This window comes from Physeter macrocephalus, chromosome 15 (genome assembly GCF_002837175.3).
Source record: "Physeter macrocephalus isolate SW-GA chromosome 15, ASM283717v5, whole genome shotgun sequence".
NCBI lineage: Eukaryota > Metazoa > Chordata > Mammalia > Artiodactyla > Physeteridae > Physeter > Physeter macrocephalus.
The window spans coordinates 42,399,251-42,417,354 of NC_041228.1; the positions used below are offsets into that span (position 1 = coordinate 42,399,251).

The window sequence follows — 18,104 nt, forward strand, 5'->3', positions numbered from 1 at the left end:
GAGAAAAAAAAAAAAAAAAAAAAAAAAAAAAAAAAAAAAAAAAAGCACATGCTGCTACAGATAATTTATAAAATATGGAGAAATACAAAAAAAGAAAAAAAATCACCTATAATCTGAACATCAAGAGATACAGGTATTTTAAGGTATTTCATTTCCAGTTGTTATCTAGGCATATACATATAGATGGCATAAAATTGGGATTGTACTGATTTCTTTTTCACTTAACATTATATCCTCAGCAACTCCCCATGTCATTAAATGTTCTATAAAACATGATTTTTAATGTTTACCTAGGGTTTCACTGTATAGGTAAACCAATTTACTTAATATTCTCCCATTTTTACATATTTTTTGCCCTTATAAATAAGCCCTGTGACTGTGATCCTGAACCTAAGTAGTTATTCACATTGCTAATTATTTCCTTGAGTTAGATTAATAGAATCAGTAAGTCAAAGATAATGAACTCTTTATTTTTTTAATTTTTGGCTGCATCAGGTCTTAGCTGCGGCACGCCGGCTCTTCCTTGTGGTGCGTGGGCTTCTCTCCAGTTGTGGCATGCAGGTTTTTCCTCTCTCTCGTTGTGGTGTGTGGGCTCCAGAGCACATGGGCTCTGTAGTTTGCGGCCTGCGGGCTCCAGTTGAGGCACGCGAGCTCAGTAGTTGTGGCGCGTGGGCCCAGCTGTCCTGCGGCATGTGGGATCCTAGTTCCCTGACCAGGGATTGAACCCACGTCCCCTGCATCAGATCATAAATAAGAAGAGTGGCTTCATTTCCATAATACAGAACACTGCTGAAAGAATAACTTTCATCTATCAAAAAAAAGCAAGTTATAAGACATAAATTAGAAATTTAAAAATAGAATAAACCTGTGATAAATTTCTGGTGATAAAACTTGGATATTTAAAAACAACTAGTTACTATAATACTTCATGGCTATTGTATGTCAATTATACCTGAATTTAAAAAAAGAAAAAAATACTTCATGGTTTACAAAAAATAAACAAAGGGTATTATATTAACATTTGCTAATCTAAAAGGTTAATCAAAGAACTCTGCTCATAAAAATCAGTTCTAACATTTGCACCAAGGGTTGTAATTGCTAGTAGTTTAAGTATACAGTCAATATCTTTCAATGATCAGGTAATGACTATCCCTTCTCTATTTGTTTATATAACTAAAGGCTACAGAATCTTAGAAAGATTCTCTAAGATAGATTAAATTTAAAACGCAAAACACACTTTTCTGTACAGCAGAGAGTTAACACAGCATTGTATATCAACTATACTTCAATTAAAATAAATAAATAAAAAAAAGCAAAACAAAACCAGCAAGGACTAGAATAGTGTGCTATAATTTATGTCTCAAGTAGTCCCCTAAGGCTCTTCTCTGAGACTTCTTCTCTTCTCACTCCCCAAGTAGGGGTTCATCCTTTTTGGGATGTGAACACCCTTTTAAGATTCTGATGAAAGCTACAGACCCTTTCACGAGAGGAAGTGGGGGAAGCACACATATACGAATCTTGCACACAATTTCAGGGAGGTACAGAGAATCACCTCAGTGACTCAGCTGCCCATGGATACCCAGTTAGGAACTCTTGTTTTATACAAGAGGACATCTGGCTTGCTGCTAACATTCTTTTTTGATCAGGGCATTAGTTATAGGAATATATTCAGTTTGTGAAAATTCACTGGCCATTAAGCTATATCCTTACAAGATATGCACTTCTGTACATATAGTTGTATACATATTTAAAAAAAATAAACAAGCCAGCAATATACACTCTTTGTGGGTGACCTTTCACTGCCATTGCTCCAGCAATGACCTCATTTGATGAGACTCCCCAGCTTACTGTGTGCCTTTACTTTCTCCTAAGATCCAGTCCCCCAGTTCCTTACATTTAATGGCTTACTGGACATCTCTTCCTAGATGTCCCAAAGGTACCTCAAGACACAACATATTCAAAACCAAATTCATCCTCTTTCCTTCAAAACCTGGTCCTCCACCTGCACTCCCTGTCTCAGTGAAGGGTGGCACCACCACCAACCACCTAGTCACACAAGCTGGAAATCCGTTCTCTCCTACCTTCTTTTCCTTAACATCTCTGGCAATCTTTTCTTCTTTAAACTCATCACCACTGCCTTAGCTCATATTCTCCTAATTTCCCAATAGAGATGAAGAAGTTGTTGATGATAATTGTATTATTATTATTATTATTAGAGGCCACAACAGTGAGAGGCCTGCATACCGAAAAAAAAAAAAAAAAAATACAAAAAAAGAAAAAAAATCACCTATAATCTGAACACCAAGAGATACAGGTATTTTAAGGTATTTCATTTCCAGTTGTTATCTAGGCATATACATATAGATGGCATAAAATTGGGATCGTACTGATTTCTTTTTCACTTAACATTATATCCTCAGCAACTCCCATCGGCAGGCGGACGCGCAACCACTGCGCCACCAGGGAAGCCCCCGGATGATTTTTGACTACTCTTTCTCTCCTACCTTCTTTTCCTTAACATCTCTGGCAATCTTTTCTTCTTTAAACTCATCACCACTGCCTTAGCTCATATTCTCCTAATTTCCCAATAGAGATGAAGAAGTTGTTGATGATGATTGTATTATTATTATTATTAGAAACGGTAACATCATTTTTCTGAGCGCCTACCCATACCAGGTTCCTTACACGATGATTACACATGTGTAAACGCAACAACCTTTAGAAGGTTATACTTAATTTTATAGAGAGGGCTTTAAAGTTCAGAAAGGGTAAACAACTTTCTCAAGCGCACAAAACTAGTCTTAGCTGCGGCACGCCGGCTCTTCCTTGTGGTGCGTGGGCTTCTCTCCAGTTGTGGCATGCAGGTTTTTCCTCTCTCTCGTTGTGGTGTGTGGGCTCCAGAGCACATGGGCTCTGTAGTTTGCGGCCTGCGGGCTCCAGTTGAGGCACGCGAGCTCAGTAGTTGTGGCGCGTGGGCCCAGCTGTCCTGCGGCATGTGGGATCCTAGTTCCCTGACCAGGGATTGAACCCACGTCCCCTGCACTGTAAGGCGGATTCTGTACCACTGCACCACCAGGAAAGTCCCAAAGATAATGAATTCTTAAAAAGCTCTTGCCAAATGCTTTCCAGCAGGTTTGTAAAAATGTATTCTGAGACCAGTGCCCATTTCACCCTGTCCTTGATGCTACTAACTATTAGCTTTTTTAAAAAAAGTTTGGTAATTTGAAGAAAGTAAAAATGTTATTTTTACATTCATTTCTTTTATGATTTATGAGTTGAATATTTTTTAGAGGTTTATTAGTCTCGTCTGTTTATTTACATATTTTAAAAAATCTTTTTGTCATTTTTCCATGGGAGTTTTTTGTTTTGGTTTGGTTTTTTGGCCGTGTTCTGCGGCATGCAGGATCTCAGTTCCCCAACCAGGGATTGAACCTGTGTCCCCTGCAGTGGAAGCGTGGAGTCTTAACCACTGGACCACCAGGGAAGTCCCTCCATTGAGGTTTTAACTTAGTTTGCTTACTGATTTATATGACTTTCAATAGTTATCAATATGTTTGTCATATTTACTATGAGAATTTTACCCCATGTCTTTTATTAATATAATTGTTGTCTACACAAATGTTCTACATTAATAAAGTAAAATCAACAAATGTTACCTTTTTGATTCTTTCTGTATTTTATGCTTAGATTGTCATCTCCCAATCTGAAATATTCTTTTCTAGGTTTTCATAGTTTCATTTTTAAATTTAACCTTTCAGTCCAGGTATAATTTCTAATAGTTAACCAACTGATTCAGTTCAATGTATTAAACAAATTGTTCTTCTCTGAGATGTTGTTATCATCTATTAAGTTCTTGCAAGTCACAGGTATAGTCCCTTAATCAATAAATCCTCTTGGTTTTTCCTCTTAAGTACATATTTTTCTTTTTAAATTTTCTTATGGAAGTTTTCTAATATACATAGTAGAGAGAACAGTAAACCATCCATCACCCAACTTCAACAATTACCAACATTTTACCAATTTTCATCTATCCTCCCAACTTTTTTCTTTTAAAGCAAACCCCAGATACCATGTTATTTCATCTGCAAATACTTCTGTATCTATCTCTAACCAATAAGACCTTGGGAAAAAAATGCCATTTTCACACCTAATAAAATTAATCTTTTCTTAATATAATTTAATATTTAGTCTATTAAATCTCCAAGATTTTTCCCAAAGATTTTTTTATAGTTGGTTTGTTTGAATCAGGATCCAATCAAAGTCTACACATTGTATTTGATTGTTTTTTTTCCTTAAATTTCTCATATCTAACAGTCTTCTTCCACCACCACCACCACCACCACTTCTTTTCTCTTCATGCCTTTGATATGTTGGAGACACTGGGTCGTTTGTCCTGTGAGACATCCTAACATTTTGCATCTGGCTAATTGCTTCCTGTGGTATTATTTTGCCTCTATCTCCTCTATTTCCTGTAAACTGGTGGTTAGATCTAGAGGCTTGATTACATTCAGGTTCAATTTTCTTAGGCAAGAATATTTCATGGGTGATATTATGTACTTCCTTACTGCATCATGACAGGAAGTGCATAATGTCAGTTTTCCTAATTTTTACTTGTAGTAAGGTTGAGCCAGTGTGTTCAGATTATATCAACCTGATTCCTCATTATAAAGTTCCCTGTCATCCTTCACTTAATTATTTTAGCATCCATTGATGATTGTAGCCTATAGGCATTAATCCATTAGTCATTCCAAAATGGTGATTTTCTAACTTAGAATTCCTTTTACTTTCTTCCAACAGGAAGATCTTTCCCTCATGAATTATTTGGTTACTTTGAAATACGGTCTATAAAAGAACTGTAGGATGGAATTTGATTCATTCCCTTTCAGTGTTCAGGGTAATGAGTTGGTATCCTAGCAACTTTCAAAAGTAATCAATGAGGATTTTTTAAAAAGATTACTACAAATCCCAGATTAAGAGAACCCATCTCTCAACTTAAAAAACAAAAAGATATAAAATACATTCATACCGCTTCTCTTTTAAGATTCATATTCATTTCTTCCATATTAGTATCGGCATGCCCATGTACTGATCTACCATGAATGTAATAACCAAAACATCTGTGGGATAACAGAAACACTGATATCTATCAAAAGAGAAGAAGAAGCAGTTAGCAACTTATCTGCAAAACAATAAAAATTAAGTTCTTCTTAAAATTGCTTTCTTTCTCTCAAAATAATGAGGGTTGAATTCTTGGAAAACATAGAGACATAATAAGACATAATGAGACATAACAAAACAAGAGAATAATAAGATAATAAAGGATAATGAGGTTATTTTAAAAAGTAGATGCAAAAGAGACTGGAGACACTCCCAAGAAAGGAAGAAACAGGGTTGATATATGAAAACTTTTCAGGGACTTCAGGCTGAGTCAACTGTTTGGTGGCATAAGCAATTCATAATTAAGAAACTGCAAATAAAGAAGGAAAAATTAAGACAGTAAATATTAATTTGTAGCTTGTTATAACCATCTCTGGAATTAACCACCAGTGGAAATCAGACTAAAAATACAATCATAGCAAATCACTTTTAAAGCCTACTCATGACCTTTAAAAGGGGAGAAATAACAGTTGCAAGATAAAGTCAGAAAGTACTTACATTGCTCATACAGCACAAATCAACAAACTGTCGAATTTTATCTTCTACAAATCTCTCATAAAAGACAGCAAAGAACACAATCTGAAACATTAAGCCAAGTTCATGTTTATTACATTTTAGGATTTAATTTTCTTTTATAGCCACAGTATAGTGTCATAAGAAAAAAGAAGTTCCAACCAAGAACATAGTGGCCAAAAACAATTCCTGTGGGATAAAATCCTACTTATCATTTCTGATTCGTCTGTCAAAGGAAGAGTGCTTTGGAATTGTGTTAAGATTCACTGAGGGAGCTTATTTTGAATTTAAAAAAACTTTTCTGTGTCATTAAAATAAGATAGGACAAACACAGGGGGAGGAAGTTAAGGGGCTTTAAAAGCTTTAGGATAAACCAATGCATTAATGGCCAGATTTAGGTCTGGTTCTGCAATTCTGCTCGTCTCCTAAATTCAAAAAGCCACTAGAAAAATTGCTGTTTTTCAAATTAATCTTCTCTGATAGAGTAGCACATAAAAAGCATATGTCAAGTATTCTGTTTCAACTACAGATAATGTGTTAAACATTCAAATGGAATGGTTTCAAGTGTTTTCTTAGATAGATTTAATAACAATACTACAAAGGGAAGTTTTATAAATCACAAGAGAAAAGTTTACATTGTAGGCCTTCTTAGATACACTTCAGAGAAGGAAAACATTTCCTAACCACCCAATTCAAAGCTGTCGCATTCCTAAAGTCCACTCCCCTTACCTCTCCCTCTACTCACTATCTCACCTCCCTGCTGATGCCCTTCACAGCACTTGTCACAGCTGTGACTTGTTCTTGTTACAGCGTATCTTTGAGCTCAGCACAGTGCCTCGCACATAAAATATACTCAGATATGTAAATGAATATAGCAGGTGAATACTGAAAAGACTTTCCTAAATACTCTATGTACACATTTTAAAACTCCTTTAAATGACATGAAAAACAGTAACATTCAAAGTTTAAAAACGGAAAGATGCCACTTAAAAACTGAAGAAGCTGGGTTTGGGGAAATATAAGGAGTGAACAGTAAAGCCTAATATTATGAGAATCAAGAAGAGTTTGTATAGACAAATTTATGGAACTGTAATAGGCTAAAGGAACTTTTATGGATATTTTAGGAATAAACACTGATAGTTTGAGAATGTGACCATGGAGAGAAATACTTTCCTATCAAATGACCGCAAAGTGAGAAACAAAGAACGAGGTTAGACGGTAGTGCCCAAAACAGCTAGTTGCTGCCTGACCAATCCTTTCCCTTCCCCTTAGTGACAGACCCCTTCTTTGAGTGGGCACACTGCTGCCCAGCTGACAGTGCAGTGAAGTGTGGCCATGTGACCAAGTTCTGACCAAGGAGATGTCAAAGACACTTCTGAAAGGGCTCTCAAAGAGGAGAGGGTGAGCGTCCATTGCACTACCCCGATCGGCAGGCCCACCAATCTGCACACAGGACCAGACCCCGGCCCCTATGGTCCTTGAGTTGGGGCTGCCCTTGCCCCACTGCCCGCCTCCTCATCCAGTCATGCTGGAGCATCTGAGCTCGCTGCCCACACAAATGGATTACAAGGGCCAGAAGCTAGTTGAACAGGGGTTTCAGGGAATTATTCTTTTTTTTTTTTTTTGCGGTACGCGGGCCTCTCACTGTTGTGGCCTCTCCCGTTGCGGAGCACAGGCTCCGGTTGCGCAGGCCCAGCGGCCATGGCTCACAGGCCTAGCTGCTCCGCGGCATGTGGACCGGGGCACGAACCCGTGTCCCTTGCATCGGCAGGCGGACTCTCAACCACTGCGCCACCAGGGAAGCCCTTCAGGGAATTATTCTTTTCTGCAATACTTGGATTTATCTATGGGTATGTGGCTGAACAGTCTGGGTGGACTACATAGTTATGGCAGGATTTGCTTTTTCGTGTTTGCTGACATTTTCCTTCATGGCCCATTTATCACTGACACCCCCTCAAGTGGTTCGAGACTTGTTCTGTTTGAGACTCCGGCACACAAGACAAGAAACCAGGGGAAAGAAAAATTAAGAGGCATGCTAAAGATAACTGATAGGGGTTTTCAAGATTCAGCTTTACTACATTACCTGCTTGTGTTTCATGTGAAATGAGCTAAATTGTTTTCATACCTAAAACGTGAGCTAAAAACCACCTATACTCAGCTATATATAAATTTTGTTCTCTATATTTTACTTCTCAGTTGGGTTTTGATTTATAAAACTTTTAGACTTTCTCTTAATAATCTTCGTCTGAAATGCAGAACAGAAAACAACACACGTATACAAACTTTCTTGCAGGTCTACAAAATAAGGAAGAATAAATGCCTCATAAATGATAATACAATTTAACTATTACAGTTTCATAATTCATTATGAGTAGTTAACCTGTTTTAATGTTTTCAGTTAAAACTCATAGTGAAAAAAGTAAAGAGGAAAAAGGGTGAGGTCTTCTCCCCTGGCTCACCCCTGCAACTCCATCAGCTGTTATGCACTGCGAGGTGACCTTAGAGGTGAAGTCCTGAGGGGCAGAGCAGAACAACAGGCATTTGGGCCTGACAGCAGCCACCCTGCTGGCCCTGCATTGCTGACCTCTGCTCTTCTTTCTCACGGGAGACAGAAAAGTCACTTTTATTTCAGCCACTGCTATTTGGGGTTTCTGTATTGTTGTACTCAAACCGATATGAAAAGCTTCAGATGGTATTCCTTTAAATTCTCTACACCCAGATAAATCTGATCTATTCACAAAAACTTATATTGGTATATATAAAAATAAATATTTTCTTACTATTATACTGATGATAAACATCAAACCCCATAATACGGTTGACAGACAGTAACTAGACTTATCATGTGGACCGGGGCACGAACCCGTGTCCCTTGCATCGGCAGGCGGACTCTCAACCACTGCGCCACCAGGGAAGCCCTTCAGGGAATTATTCTTTTCTGCAATACTTGGATTTATCTATGGGTATGTGGCTGAACAGTCTGGGTGGACTACATAGTTATGGCAGGATTTGCTTTTTCGTGTTTGCTGACATTTTCCTTCATGGCCCATTTATCACTGACACCCCCTCAAGTGGTTCGAGACTTGTTCTGTTTGAGACTCCGGCACACAAGACAAGAAACCAGGGGAAAGAAAAATTAAGAGGCATGCTAAAGATAACTGATAGGGGTTTTCAAGATTCAGCTTTACTACATTACCTGCTTGTGTTTCATGTGAAATGAGCTAAATTGTTTTCATACCTAAAACGTGAGCTAAAAACCACCTATACTCAGCTATATATAAATTTTGTTCTCTATATTTTACTTCTCAGTTGGGTTTTGATTTATAAAACTTTTAGACTTTCTCTTAATAATCTTCGTCTGAAATGCAGAACAGAAAACAACACACGTATACAAACTTTCTTGCAGGTCTACAAAATAAGGAAGAATAAATGCCTCATAAATGATAATACAATTTAACTATTACAGTTTCATAATTCATTATGAGTAGTTAACCTGTTTTAATGTTTTCAGTTAAAACTCATAGTGAAAAAAGTAAAGAGGAAAAAGGGTGAGGTCTTCTCCCCTGGCTCACCCCTGCAACTCCATCAGCTGTTATGCACTGCGAGGTGACCTTAGAGGTGAAGTCCTGAGGGGCAGAGCAGAACAACAGGCATTTGGGCCTGACAGCAGCCACCCTGCTGGCCCTGCATTGCTGACCTCTGCTCTTCTTTCTCACGGGAGACAGAAAAGTCACTTTTATTTCAGCCACTGCTATTTGGGGTTTCTGTATTGTTGTACTCAAACCGATATGAAAAGCTTCAGATGGTATTCCTTTAAATTCTCTACACCCAGATAAATCTGATCTATTCACAAAAACTTATATTGGTATATATAAAAATAAATATTTTCTTACTATTATACTGATGATAAACATCAAACCCCATAATACGGTTGACAGACAGTAACTAGACTTATCATGGTGATCATTTTGAAATGTATAGAAATATCAAATCACTATGTTGTGTTCCAGGAACTAACATAGTGTTGTAGGTTAATTATACATCAAAAACAGACAAATGAACAAACTCTTAGAAGAAGAGATGAGATTTCTGGTTACCAGAGGTGGAGGCTGGAGGGGGAAGTGGGGGGAACTGGATAAGGACAGTCAAAAGGTACAAACTTCCAGTTATAAGATAAATAAGTACTAAGGATGCAATGTGCAACATGATAAGTATAATTAACACTGTTTTAGGTTATACATAAAAGTTAAGAGAATAAATACTAAGAGTTCTCATCACAAGGGAAAAATATTTTTATTTCTTTAATTTTGTATCTGTATGAGATGATGGATGTTCACTAAACTTACTGTGGTGATCATTTCATGATGTGCGTAAGTTAAATCATTATGCTGTACACCTTAAACTTATACAGCGTTGTATGTCAGTTATATCTCAATAAAACTGGAAGGGAAAAAAATCAAACCCCATATTCTTTTAATCGAATTTTATTTCAAATCCTAATTTCTGTTTCTTTTTCTTTTCTGATTGTCAAACTATCCCTCACTAGCTCTATCCTATAGCTTCAAGTTTGAACAAGTCTCACCAACTTAAAATAAATGCAAATTTAGAGTCTATTCTTAAGTTACGGAATGACACCTGGGTCCATTTCTGTAGGAGTTTTGGGATTTCAATCCCAAAGATCTTTTAAAATAAGCTTTTAAGGCAAATATTTGCTCTCCAGTTTATAGGAAGTTCAACCTATTCTTTCTAGAGGTCCCACCTTCATTTGCTTACTTAAAAGTTAAAGAGGGCTTCCCTGGTGGCGCAGTGGTTGAGAATCCGCCTGCCGATGCAGGGGACACGGGTTCGTGCCCCGGTCTGGGAAGATCCCACATGCTGCGGAGCGGCTGGGCCCATGAGCCATGGCCGCTGAGCCCGTGCGTCCGGAGCCTGTGCTCCGCAACGGAAGAGACCACAACAGTGAGAGGCCCGCGTACTACAAAAAAAAAAAAAGTTAAAGAGATCTTAATCAAACAGAAAGCCTTTTTCCACTCATGGGAGTGTCTGTAAGCAAGAGAAAGAAATGCAGAGATCAGAGTTAAGCGCTGTAGCTGCTGCTTCTTTCTTTTCTTCCTTTCATTCTTTTTTTAAAAGTTTTAAGAAGATAAGGGAAGTAAGCATAGAAAAGATCCTCTGCTAGAGCCCTGGGACCTGAGAAGATTTATTTTTAGTTTCCGCTATTTCAATAAATATTTCAAAGAAGATTTCAGAAGGGGTACTGGTTTTTGAGAGATTCAATGATATATAAATAAATGTAAACTATAAGTTATATTTCAAAAGAAAAGAAAAGATTAAGGGTACCTTAGCAATTCCTATCATTATATATAAACTAAACCCTGCGACTAGAAAGCTGCAGACTCTGAAAGACCCTTCAGAGCCCCACTACTGATAAGAAATGAACTCTGAAATCAGATTGCCTGGGTTCAAATTCCAGTTCTGCCAATTCCTAATTGCATGACTTTAGGTAAATATTTAACCTTTCTGTGCCTCAGCATCCTCAGCTATAAAACGAGGATACTAAAAGAATCTATCTCTGAGGGCTACTATAAAGATTAAGTAAGTTAATTTGTGTAATGCAGTTAATTAACACACTGCCTAGATTATCATACTAAGTAAAGATTAGCTATTAGTTATTATTATTGTTGTTCTTGTCACCTTCTTTATACTATAGAAATCATGTTGTGGTCAATATTTGAGGATTAGCAGGTAAACAGAGTTAAAAATATAGAGAGGCAATGTTGCTTAAAAGAACAATCTCTTGTTACCTGTATAATTCCAATGACTAGCCAAAGAGCGGTAGACACCGCATATCTCAAAATGCGGCTATAAGGAGCTATGTAGCTAGGTGGGCTTCTGGAAAGACTAGAAGATGAGTCCATTAATGCTAAGTTCTTGAATCCTACAACCTGAAATAATAAGAAAAAATAATTTAAACAGACATAAAGAAAACTCCTCTAGTCTGAAAATGAGACCCTCCTCTCTACTCCTTACCTTGAAAAACTAAAGTATTCAAGTTTGTATAAACGGTAGAAAATCTAGATAAAAATAATTATCCAGTATTTTAATTACAAAGTATTTAATACAAAATATTTAGCTATTTCATTTGGTATTCTCTTCAATATGACTAAAGGCCAATATAACCTTATTATCATATACGCAGCCAAAGCTCAAAAATTTCTGTCAAGAGAATAACGCTTTCTTCAGTAAACTACCAATGAACAACCAGTATTTCATGGGTTTTAACATATGCCAGGAACTATGTAAAACACCTTTTATACTTTAAAACAGTATTTTCCAAAATGTCTTTTGAGGAAGATACCATCGAAGATACCATCTCTGATGAAAGGAAACCATGATCAAATAAGTTTAGTTAGTATATTATACTCACCTCCATGCCTTCCACCCTCATAGAATAAAAGCTCTGGAAAGTTTTATGGTAAAGAAATCTACAAGACTTTATTGAATCCAGTGTTTTCCAAACTTACTTCATTATAATACTTTTTTCTCACATAACACCTTTTAAAGCTTTAAAAAACACTACTATAAATGTATTTTTGAGACAGTGTTCATATATCCTAGGGACACACACATTCCTCTAGGTTTAAAAAGGAAAGGAAGGAGAAAAGCAGGAAAGAAGGAAAATGGAAGGAAGGCAGACAGACATACAAGTTAATAATTCATATCTAACCTTACTTAAGCAGCTAATTCTAGAGAAAACCTGTTACTCATACAGTTTCCATATTTCAGTCTCATATTCAGTACTGAATAATTCTTTAATAATTCTACCCAGACCCATGAAATAACTGTAAAGGGATCATAAGCATGTACCCATTCAGTGTGTCTTGTTAAGCTACAGCCCCAGCTCTTAAGACAGAACACAGTCCATAGTAGGTGTTCAATTTTTGTTAGAAAATTTCAACCTTCTAATAGTGGTTCTAATACAGGAGTGAGAATATGAATAATGGGGGGTGGTTCTTAAAATACAGATACCTGGGCTCGCCTCAGAGCTACGGAATTGAACATAATCTTGAGGGGTGAGGTAAGGCATAGGTATTCTGCAAAAGCTTCATATGGGATTCTGCTACAAACCAGTGGTTTAAAAATCACTCCTTACCTACAGTAGACAAATTCAAAGAGACAGAAAGTAGAATGGTGGTTTCCAGGCGCTGGGGAGAGGGGAGAAGACGGAGCTGTTGTTTAATGGGTACAGAGTTTTAGTTTTGCAAGATGAACAGAATTCTAGAGACTACTGCACAACAATGGGAATGTACTTAACAGTACTGAACTGTATACTTAAAATGATTAAGATGGTAAATTTCATGTTATGTGTATTTTTTAATGGCTTGATTACAATACTTTAACCTTTAGAAAACTCTTCCACTGACATGAAAACTTAGCTGGAATTATATTAACATTTATGAGGTACCCACAGGTTGTATACAATTGCATCAAACAGTTTATACCTCCAAAAGGAAGAGGACAGTAAGTACTTGAAAGAGTGGGTTAATTTTTCTCACAGTCTGAATTTCATTCCATTCATTTGCCACAAAATATGTTCTCCATATGCTTACGGGAACGGTAGCACTCCGAACACCACCCTCACCTGGTTGGGGAGATAAAACGAGTAAAAGCGTTTCACCTTCTTTGCTCTACAATGGTGGCAAAAGGATCTTGGTACAAATGGTTACTTTCATTACCTTCAACAGCTTTAAGAACCTTTCCTTTAGGTCGCTCCCAATCAATAAAGAATATGTCTATGGTAATCTGGGAGATGAGCTTATGCAAAAATTGCAGAGCCTGAGAATGACAAACAAAGCACCTTAAAGTATCTGCATTAAGCCTGCTTATGAAACCAACAGTGATTCTTTAAGAATGTCCATCGACAGATGAATGGGTAAAGAAGACGTGGTACCTATATACAATGGAATACTACTCAGCCATAAAAAAGAATGAAATAATGCCATTTGCAGCAACATGGCTGCAACTAGAGATTGTCATACTAAGTGAAGTAAGTCAGAAAGAGAAAGACAAATGCCATACGATATCACTTACATGTGGAATCTAAAATATGACACAAATGAACTTATCTACGAAAACAGAAAGACTCACAGACATAGAGAACAGACTTGTGGTTGCCAAGGGGAGTGGGGCAGAGAGGGATGGACTGGCAGTTTGGGGTTAGTAGATGCAAACTATTATATACAGAGTGGATAAACAAGATCCTAATGTATAGCACAGGGAACTATACTCAATATCCCGTGATAAATCATAATGGAAAAGAATATAAAAAAAGAATGTCTCTATGTGTATAACTGAGTCACTTTGCTGCAGAGCAGAGATTGGCACAACGTTGTAAACCAACTATACTTCAGAAAAAAAAGAAACAAACATACTGTAATCACAAGAATATATAATTTTCACAAGTTACAAAGTCGTAATACCATTAGGGGATCAACAGAAGCTCACGAAATAACGGAATCACCAAATTCACAGAATTTTTATATACATATTAATTCGACTTCCTTTTTTCTGTCTTTCTTTTAAATAGGGATATGAAAGGAGACACACTACCTCCTCCTCATACAGGGATCTTGCATTAATTGTCTCTCCTTCCCAAGGTTTCCAAAAGCATACTTTGTTTTCTAGATCATCTAACTTCTTTATAATAAAGGTATTTCCAACTATAATTTGCTTGTCCTAATTAAAGTTTTAGCATGCTCTCACTTTTGGTTTCTTTTCCCTATTTCTGGTATTTTCATTTATGGAATATGTTTAAACTAAGGCTTCTTCCTAGTAGGCACATTATTGATCAAACAAGGGATAAAAATCTAAGTATGGGATGATTCCTCTCTTCGTGGAGCTCACAGATCAGTGGGAACATCAGACACTTAATAATCACAACACAATTGGATGAGATCTACCACAGAAGCATGTAAAGAGCTTCATATCCATTGACAGAACAATGACGTAGGGAGGGGGGTTGCCATGGGAAGAGGAGGAAAGGAATATGGAGGCAGAGAACAAATGCTAAGAGTTCAGCACTTTATCCAGCATGGTACCTTTTACTCTCAATTAACAGGTTAAATTAAATAATAAAAAAATATTTAAGGCAGATCTTCAGAATAAGATATCTATTATAAATAAAAGTAGACTTCCTAGTAAAACAGAATTAATTCACGCTTTCTTCCAAAATTAAACTAAATTTTACACCAAAGATTTTGAAAGCAGTTTAATTTTAAAGACTTATGTGCTTATTACCAGGTCTTTTAAATTCAGTAACCCATGCTTTGAAACTTACCTTCAGAGCAAAAGCACATCCCACATAAGTAACAAAACGTTCTTCCTGAGCCGGCATTGGTAGCAAAACAGAGACAGACTTCTGTGCCTATGATAAAAATTACGCTGCTAAATATGACCATACAAAGTTTTTACTAAACACAAGTTATAACCCAAAGAAAGCATAAAAGAGGAAGGTGGTGATGCACTCAATAAACACAGCACACTCAGGGAATCGTGAGTTTAGCACTTGCCCCAATACTCTTGATCAGAAATATCCTCAACTAAAGACAGTTCCTTTATAAAGAAAGCTTACAAGTTATTCAGGTATTGGCACTTAGGTTAAATTCAGAAAATCACTTACTTTGAAGAAAATAAGCCAGTAAAGACCTGTTCCCACAGTGATGATAAAGAAAACATTGGCCAGATCACCAGCATAGTAAACCAAGAATTTCATAACTGTCTGCAATTTAAAAAGAGAATTACAGCCATTATAGACACAATCTATTTATACTATTACTTTTAATAACATGTTATTTACCCAGTTTCTCAAGCTTGAAGCCTTGTTTCATGTATACGTGGATCAGTTAGAAAGACCAACTGCAGCCACTCCCTAGACACCTTTTGGGTCCTAACCTTTTGATCCATTCCCAATAGCCTCTGTCTTATTCAACCCTTCTCACCTTTCACCACCTAAGAAATTCAGAACCGCTTCCTAATTTTCTTTGAGTCTGGAATCCTTCTCTCCAATGTATCCTCTATACTACCATCAGAGTTGGCTTTCTAAAATGTAAATTGGATTGTGTTACTCTGCTTCTTAAAAATGTACAGTGACGCCTTATTAAAATATAAATTCCTGACTCACAAGGTCCTCCACAACCTAGACAAAAATTAAATGTTTAGCCTCATCTGCCAGTTCCAACCACTTACTCAATAATTAACTACTCCACACTTTTATCTCAAATGTTTTGGGGAATGAAATGGGCATTGATTCTACAAATATTCTTCCCTTCTTCTCTCTGGCAAACTCTCGTGAGCTCTGAGGGCAGAGACCATGTCTCTCTTTGCTCATTATCACAACCCCCACAGTGCCTAGTAGAGCACCTGGCACTCAGACAGTAGGCTATCAGTGACTATTTGTGGAATGCGCAGATAACCCAGCTTAAAGTTCACTTCTCTTGGAAACCTTTCTTGACTATCCCAGACAGTAAATCAAGCCCCCCTCCTCTGATTCCTTGGCACATTGGCTCTGGAGTCAGGAAGATATCCCAGCACAAACAAGTTTACTATGTGCCTTTCTCATGTTCTTAATCAGCTAAATGGAAATACCATCTATTACTTTGTTGCTATAAAAATTAAATGAATAGGAAACTTACTTAACCTCTGCCACAATTTCAGCATGTATAAAATGGGAATGATAATAATACCTAACTTCATAGAGCTATTGTGAGGACTAAATGAACTATACATGTAATGCTTAAAAAAGTGCCTGGCACATAGTAAATATTCAAAAAATGATAGATAAAAATAAAAACAAACATTAAAAAAGATTAATTGAGAAGAGAAACTATAAAGTTAATAGAATAAAATATGGGCAAATACCTTTTTGATCTTGAGATAGGGAAGGCTTTCCTAAACAAGATCCTAAAAGCACATGCCATAATATGAAAACCTATTCAGATGTGACAATATTAAAATCAAGAGTTTCTGTTAAACAAAGTAACACATAGATAAAATAACACATGAATCACTCTTGGAGAATAAATTTCAACATCAAAAACCAAAAGTGGATTTATATTTAGAAAATACATAAAACTCTAAATAAATAAAATAGAAAAACTTGTTTAAATAAACAAGAAAAACTGAAAACTTAATTCGAAAAATGGGCAAGGGATATAAACAGGAAGTTCACAGAAGGGGAAACCCAAATGATTAATAAAGCATATGAAGAGTAATCAGAGAAATGAAAATTAAATCAAGAGTAACATACTACTTACCCCACCAAACTGGCAAAAAATGGAAAGACTTGAAAAACAGCAAGCATTGGTGAGGATGTGAGGCAACAAGAACAGCTCTGCTGTTGGGTGCAGACTGGCCCACAGCAACGTGGGAGGGAAATGAGCATACACCTCTCATAGTCATATACACCAGAGAAACTCAAGGCAACTTTTTACTCATTCTCTAGCTGTGTCTTATTAGAAGGATATAAAATAGCCAAAAGATAAAAATATACTTAAAAAATTCCTGTGATCATACCTGTAAATCGATCATGGGACTCCCAATGCGTCTCTTCCAACCTGTTGTCTTCAAAAGAGACAATAAAACAGCTAGTCCACCCAACACGCCCAAAGCAATCTACAGGAAAAAAAAATTTTGGAATTTATGTAATTTCATAATGTAATTTCATCCATGTTCAAAGACACTGTAAATAGAAAGTAAGGAAGTACTCAAAAAATGGTGGTGGAAGGTGGCTAAAAGGACATAGGAGCCAAATTTAAGGAACTCCCAATGGTCAAATCTGGGACAATTTGAGCAAGAAAATAGATAGTAATTAATTATTATTGCTAGAATAAATAAATATCCATGAGTCCATACTGATTTAAATAAATAATTGAATAAATAAATCCATGTGGACAAAGGGACAGTTCCTCCTTATAGTAGAACTTGAATTAACAAATATAGAAGAAATGATGGAAATACACAATCACCATCAGACAAATGTCATGGTAACACTTTTTGCTGCCAAGAATTAACAATGGGTGCTAAAATTAGAGGGCAAAAGAATAATGAGGAGCAGGATATTTGCATAATCTCAAGCATTTCCTCACAAGATACAAGATACTTATTAATTATAAGTGGAAAAATACAGTGGAGAACTCTGTGGACACCATCTTAGCCATATGATCGAAGTTGACATCACTGTTAATAAGATACACTGACATCAAGTATCTTCTGATATGATTTGCTGAGAAGGGTACAACATCATTTTTGTGGTATTTGTGCTAAAACTACATTTAATCATGGGAAAATATCAGATAAACCCAACTGAGGGCCAAAATACCAGTGTCAGTCATGAAAGACAAAGAACGACAGAGGACCTGTCACAGATCTAAAGATAC

The 18,104-nt window shown here is 36.6% G+C and overlaps 1 protein-coding gene and 1 pseudogene across 3 annotated transcripts in view; one reads left to right on the forward strand and one right to left on the reverse strand.

Annotated features, from left to right (window-relative positions):
* TMEM67 (transmembrane protein 67) overlaps positions 1-18,104 on the reverse strand; it is a 55,293-nt gene that overhangs the window by 13,822 nt on the left and 23,367 nt on the right. For all 3 annotated transcript variants that reach the window (XR_008619510.1, XM_024115907.2, XM_024115906.2), the window contains 8 exons: positions 17,242-17,340; positions 15,350-15,448; positions 15,008-15,094; positions 13,407-13,506; positions 13,173-13,312; positions 11,475-11,615; positions 5,656-5,736; positions 5,027-5,143 (listed from right to left, as the gene is read on the reverse strand). Coding sequence is in view for 2 of the 3 variants with exons in the window: in XM_024115907.2 (XP_023971675.1) it covers positions 5,027-5,143; positions 5,656-5,736; positions 11,475-11,615; positions 13,173-13,312; positions 13,407-13,506; positions 15,008-15,094; positions 15,350-15,448; positions 17,242-17,340 (864 nt within the window). In the remaining variant the exon portion in view is untranslated. The remainder of the gene's footprint in view (positions 1-5,026; positions 5,144-5,655; positions 5,737-11,474; positions 11,616-13,172; positions 13,313-13,406; positions 13,507-15,007; positions 15,095-15,349; positions 15,449-17,241; positions 17,341-18,104) is intronic.
* On the forward strand, positions 5,957-8,347 carry LOC112062189 (signal peptidase complex subunit 1-like; annotated as a pseudogene).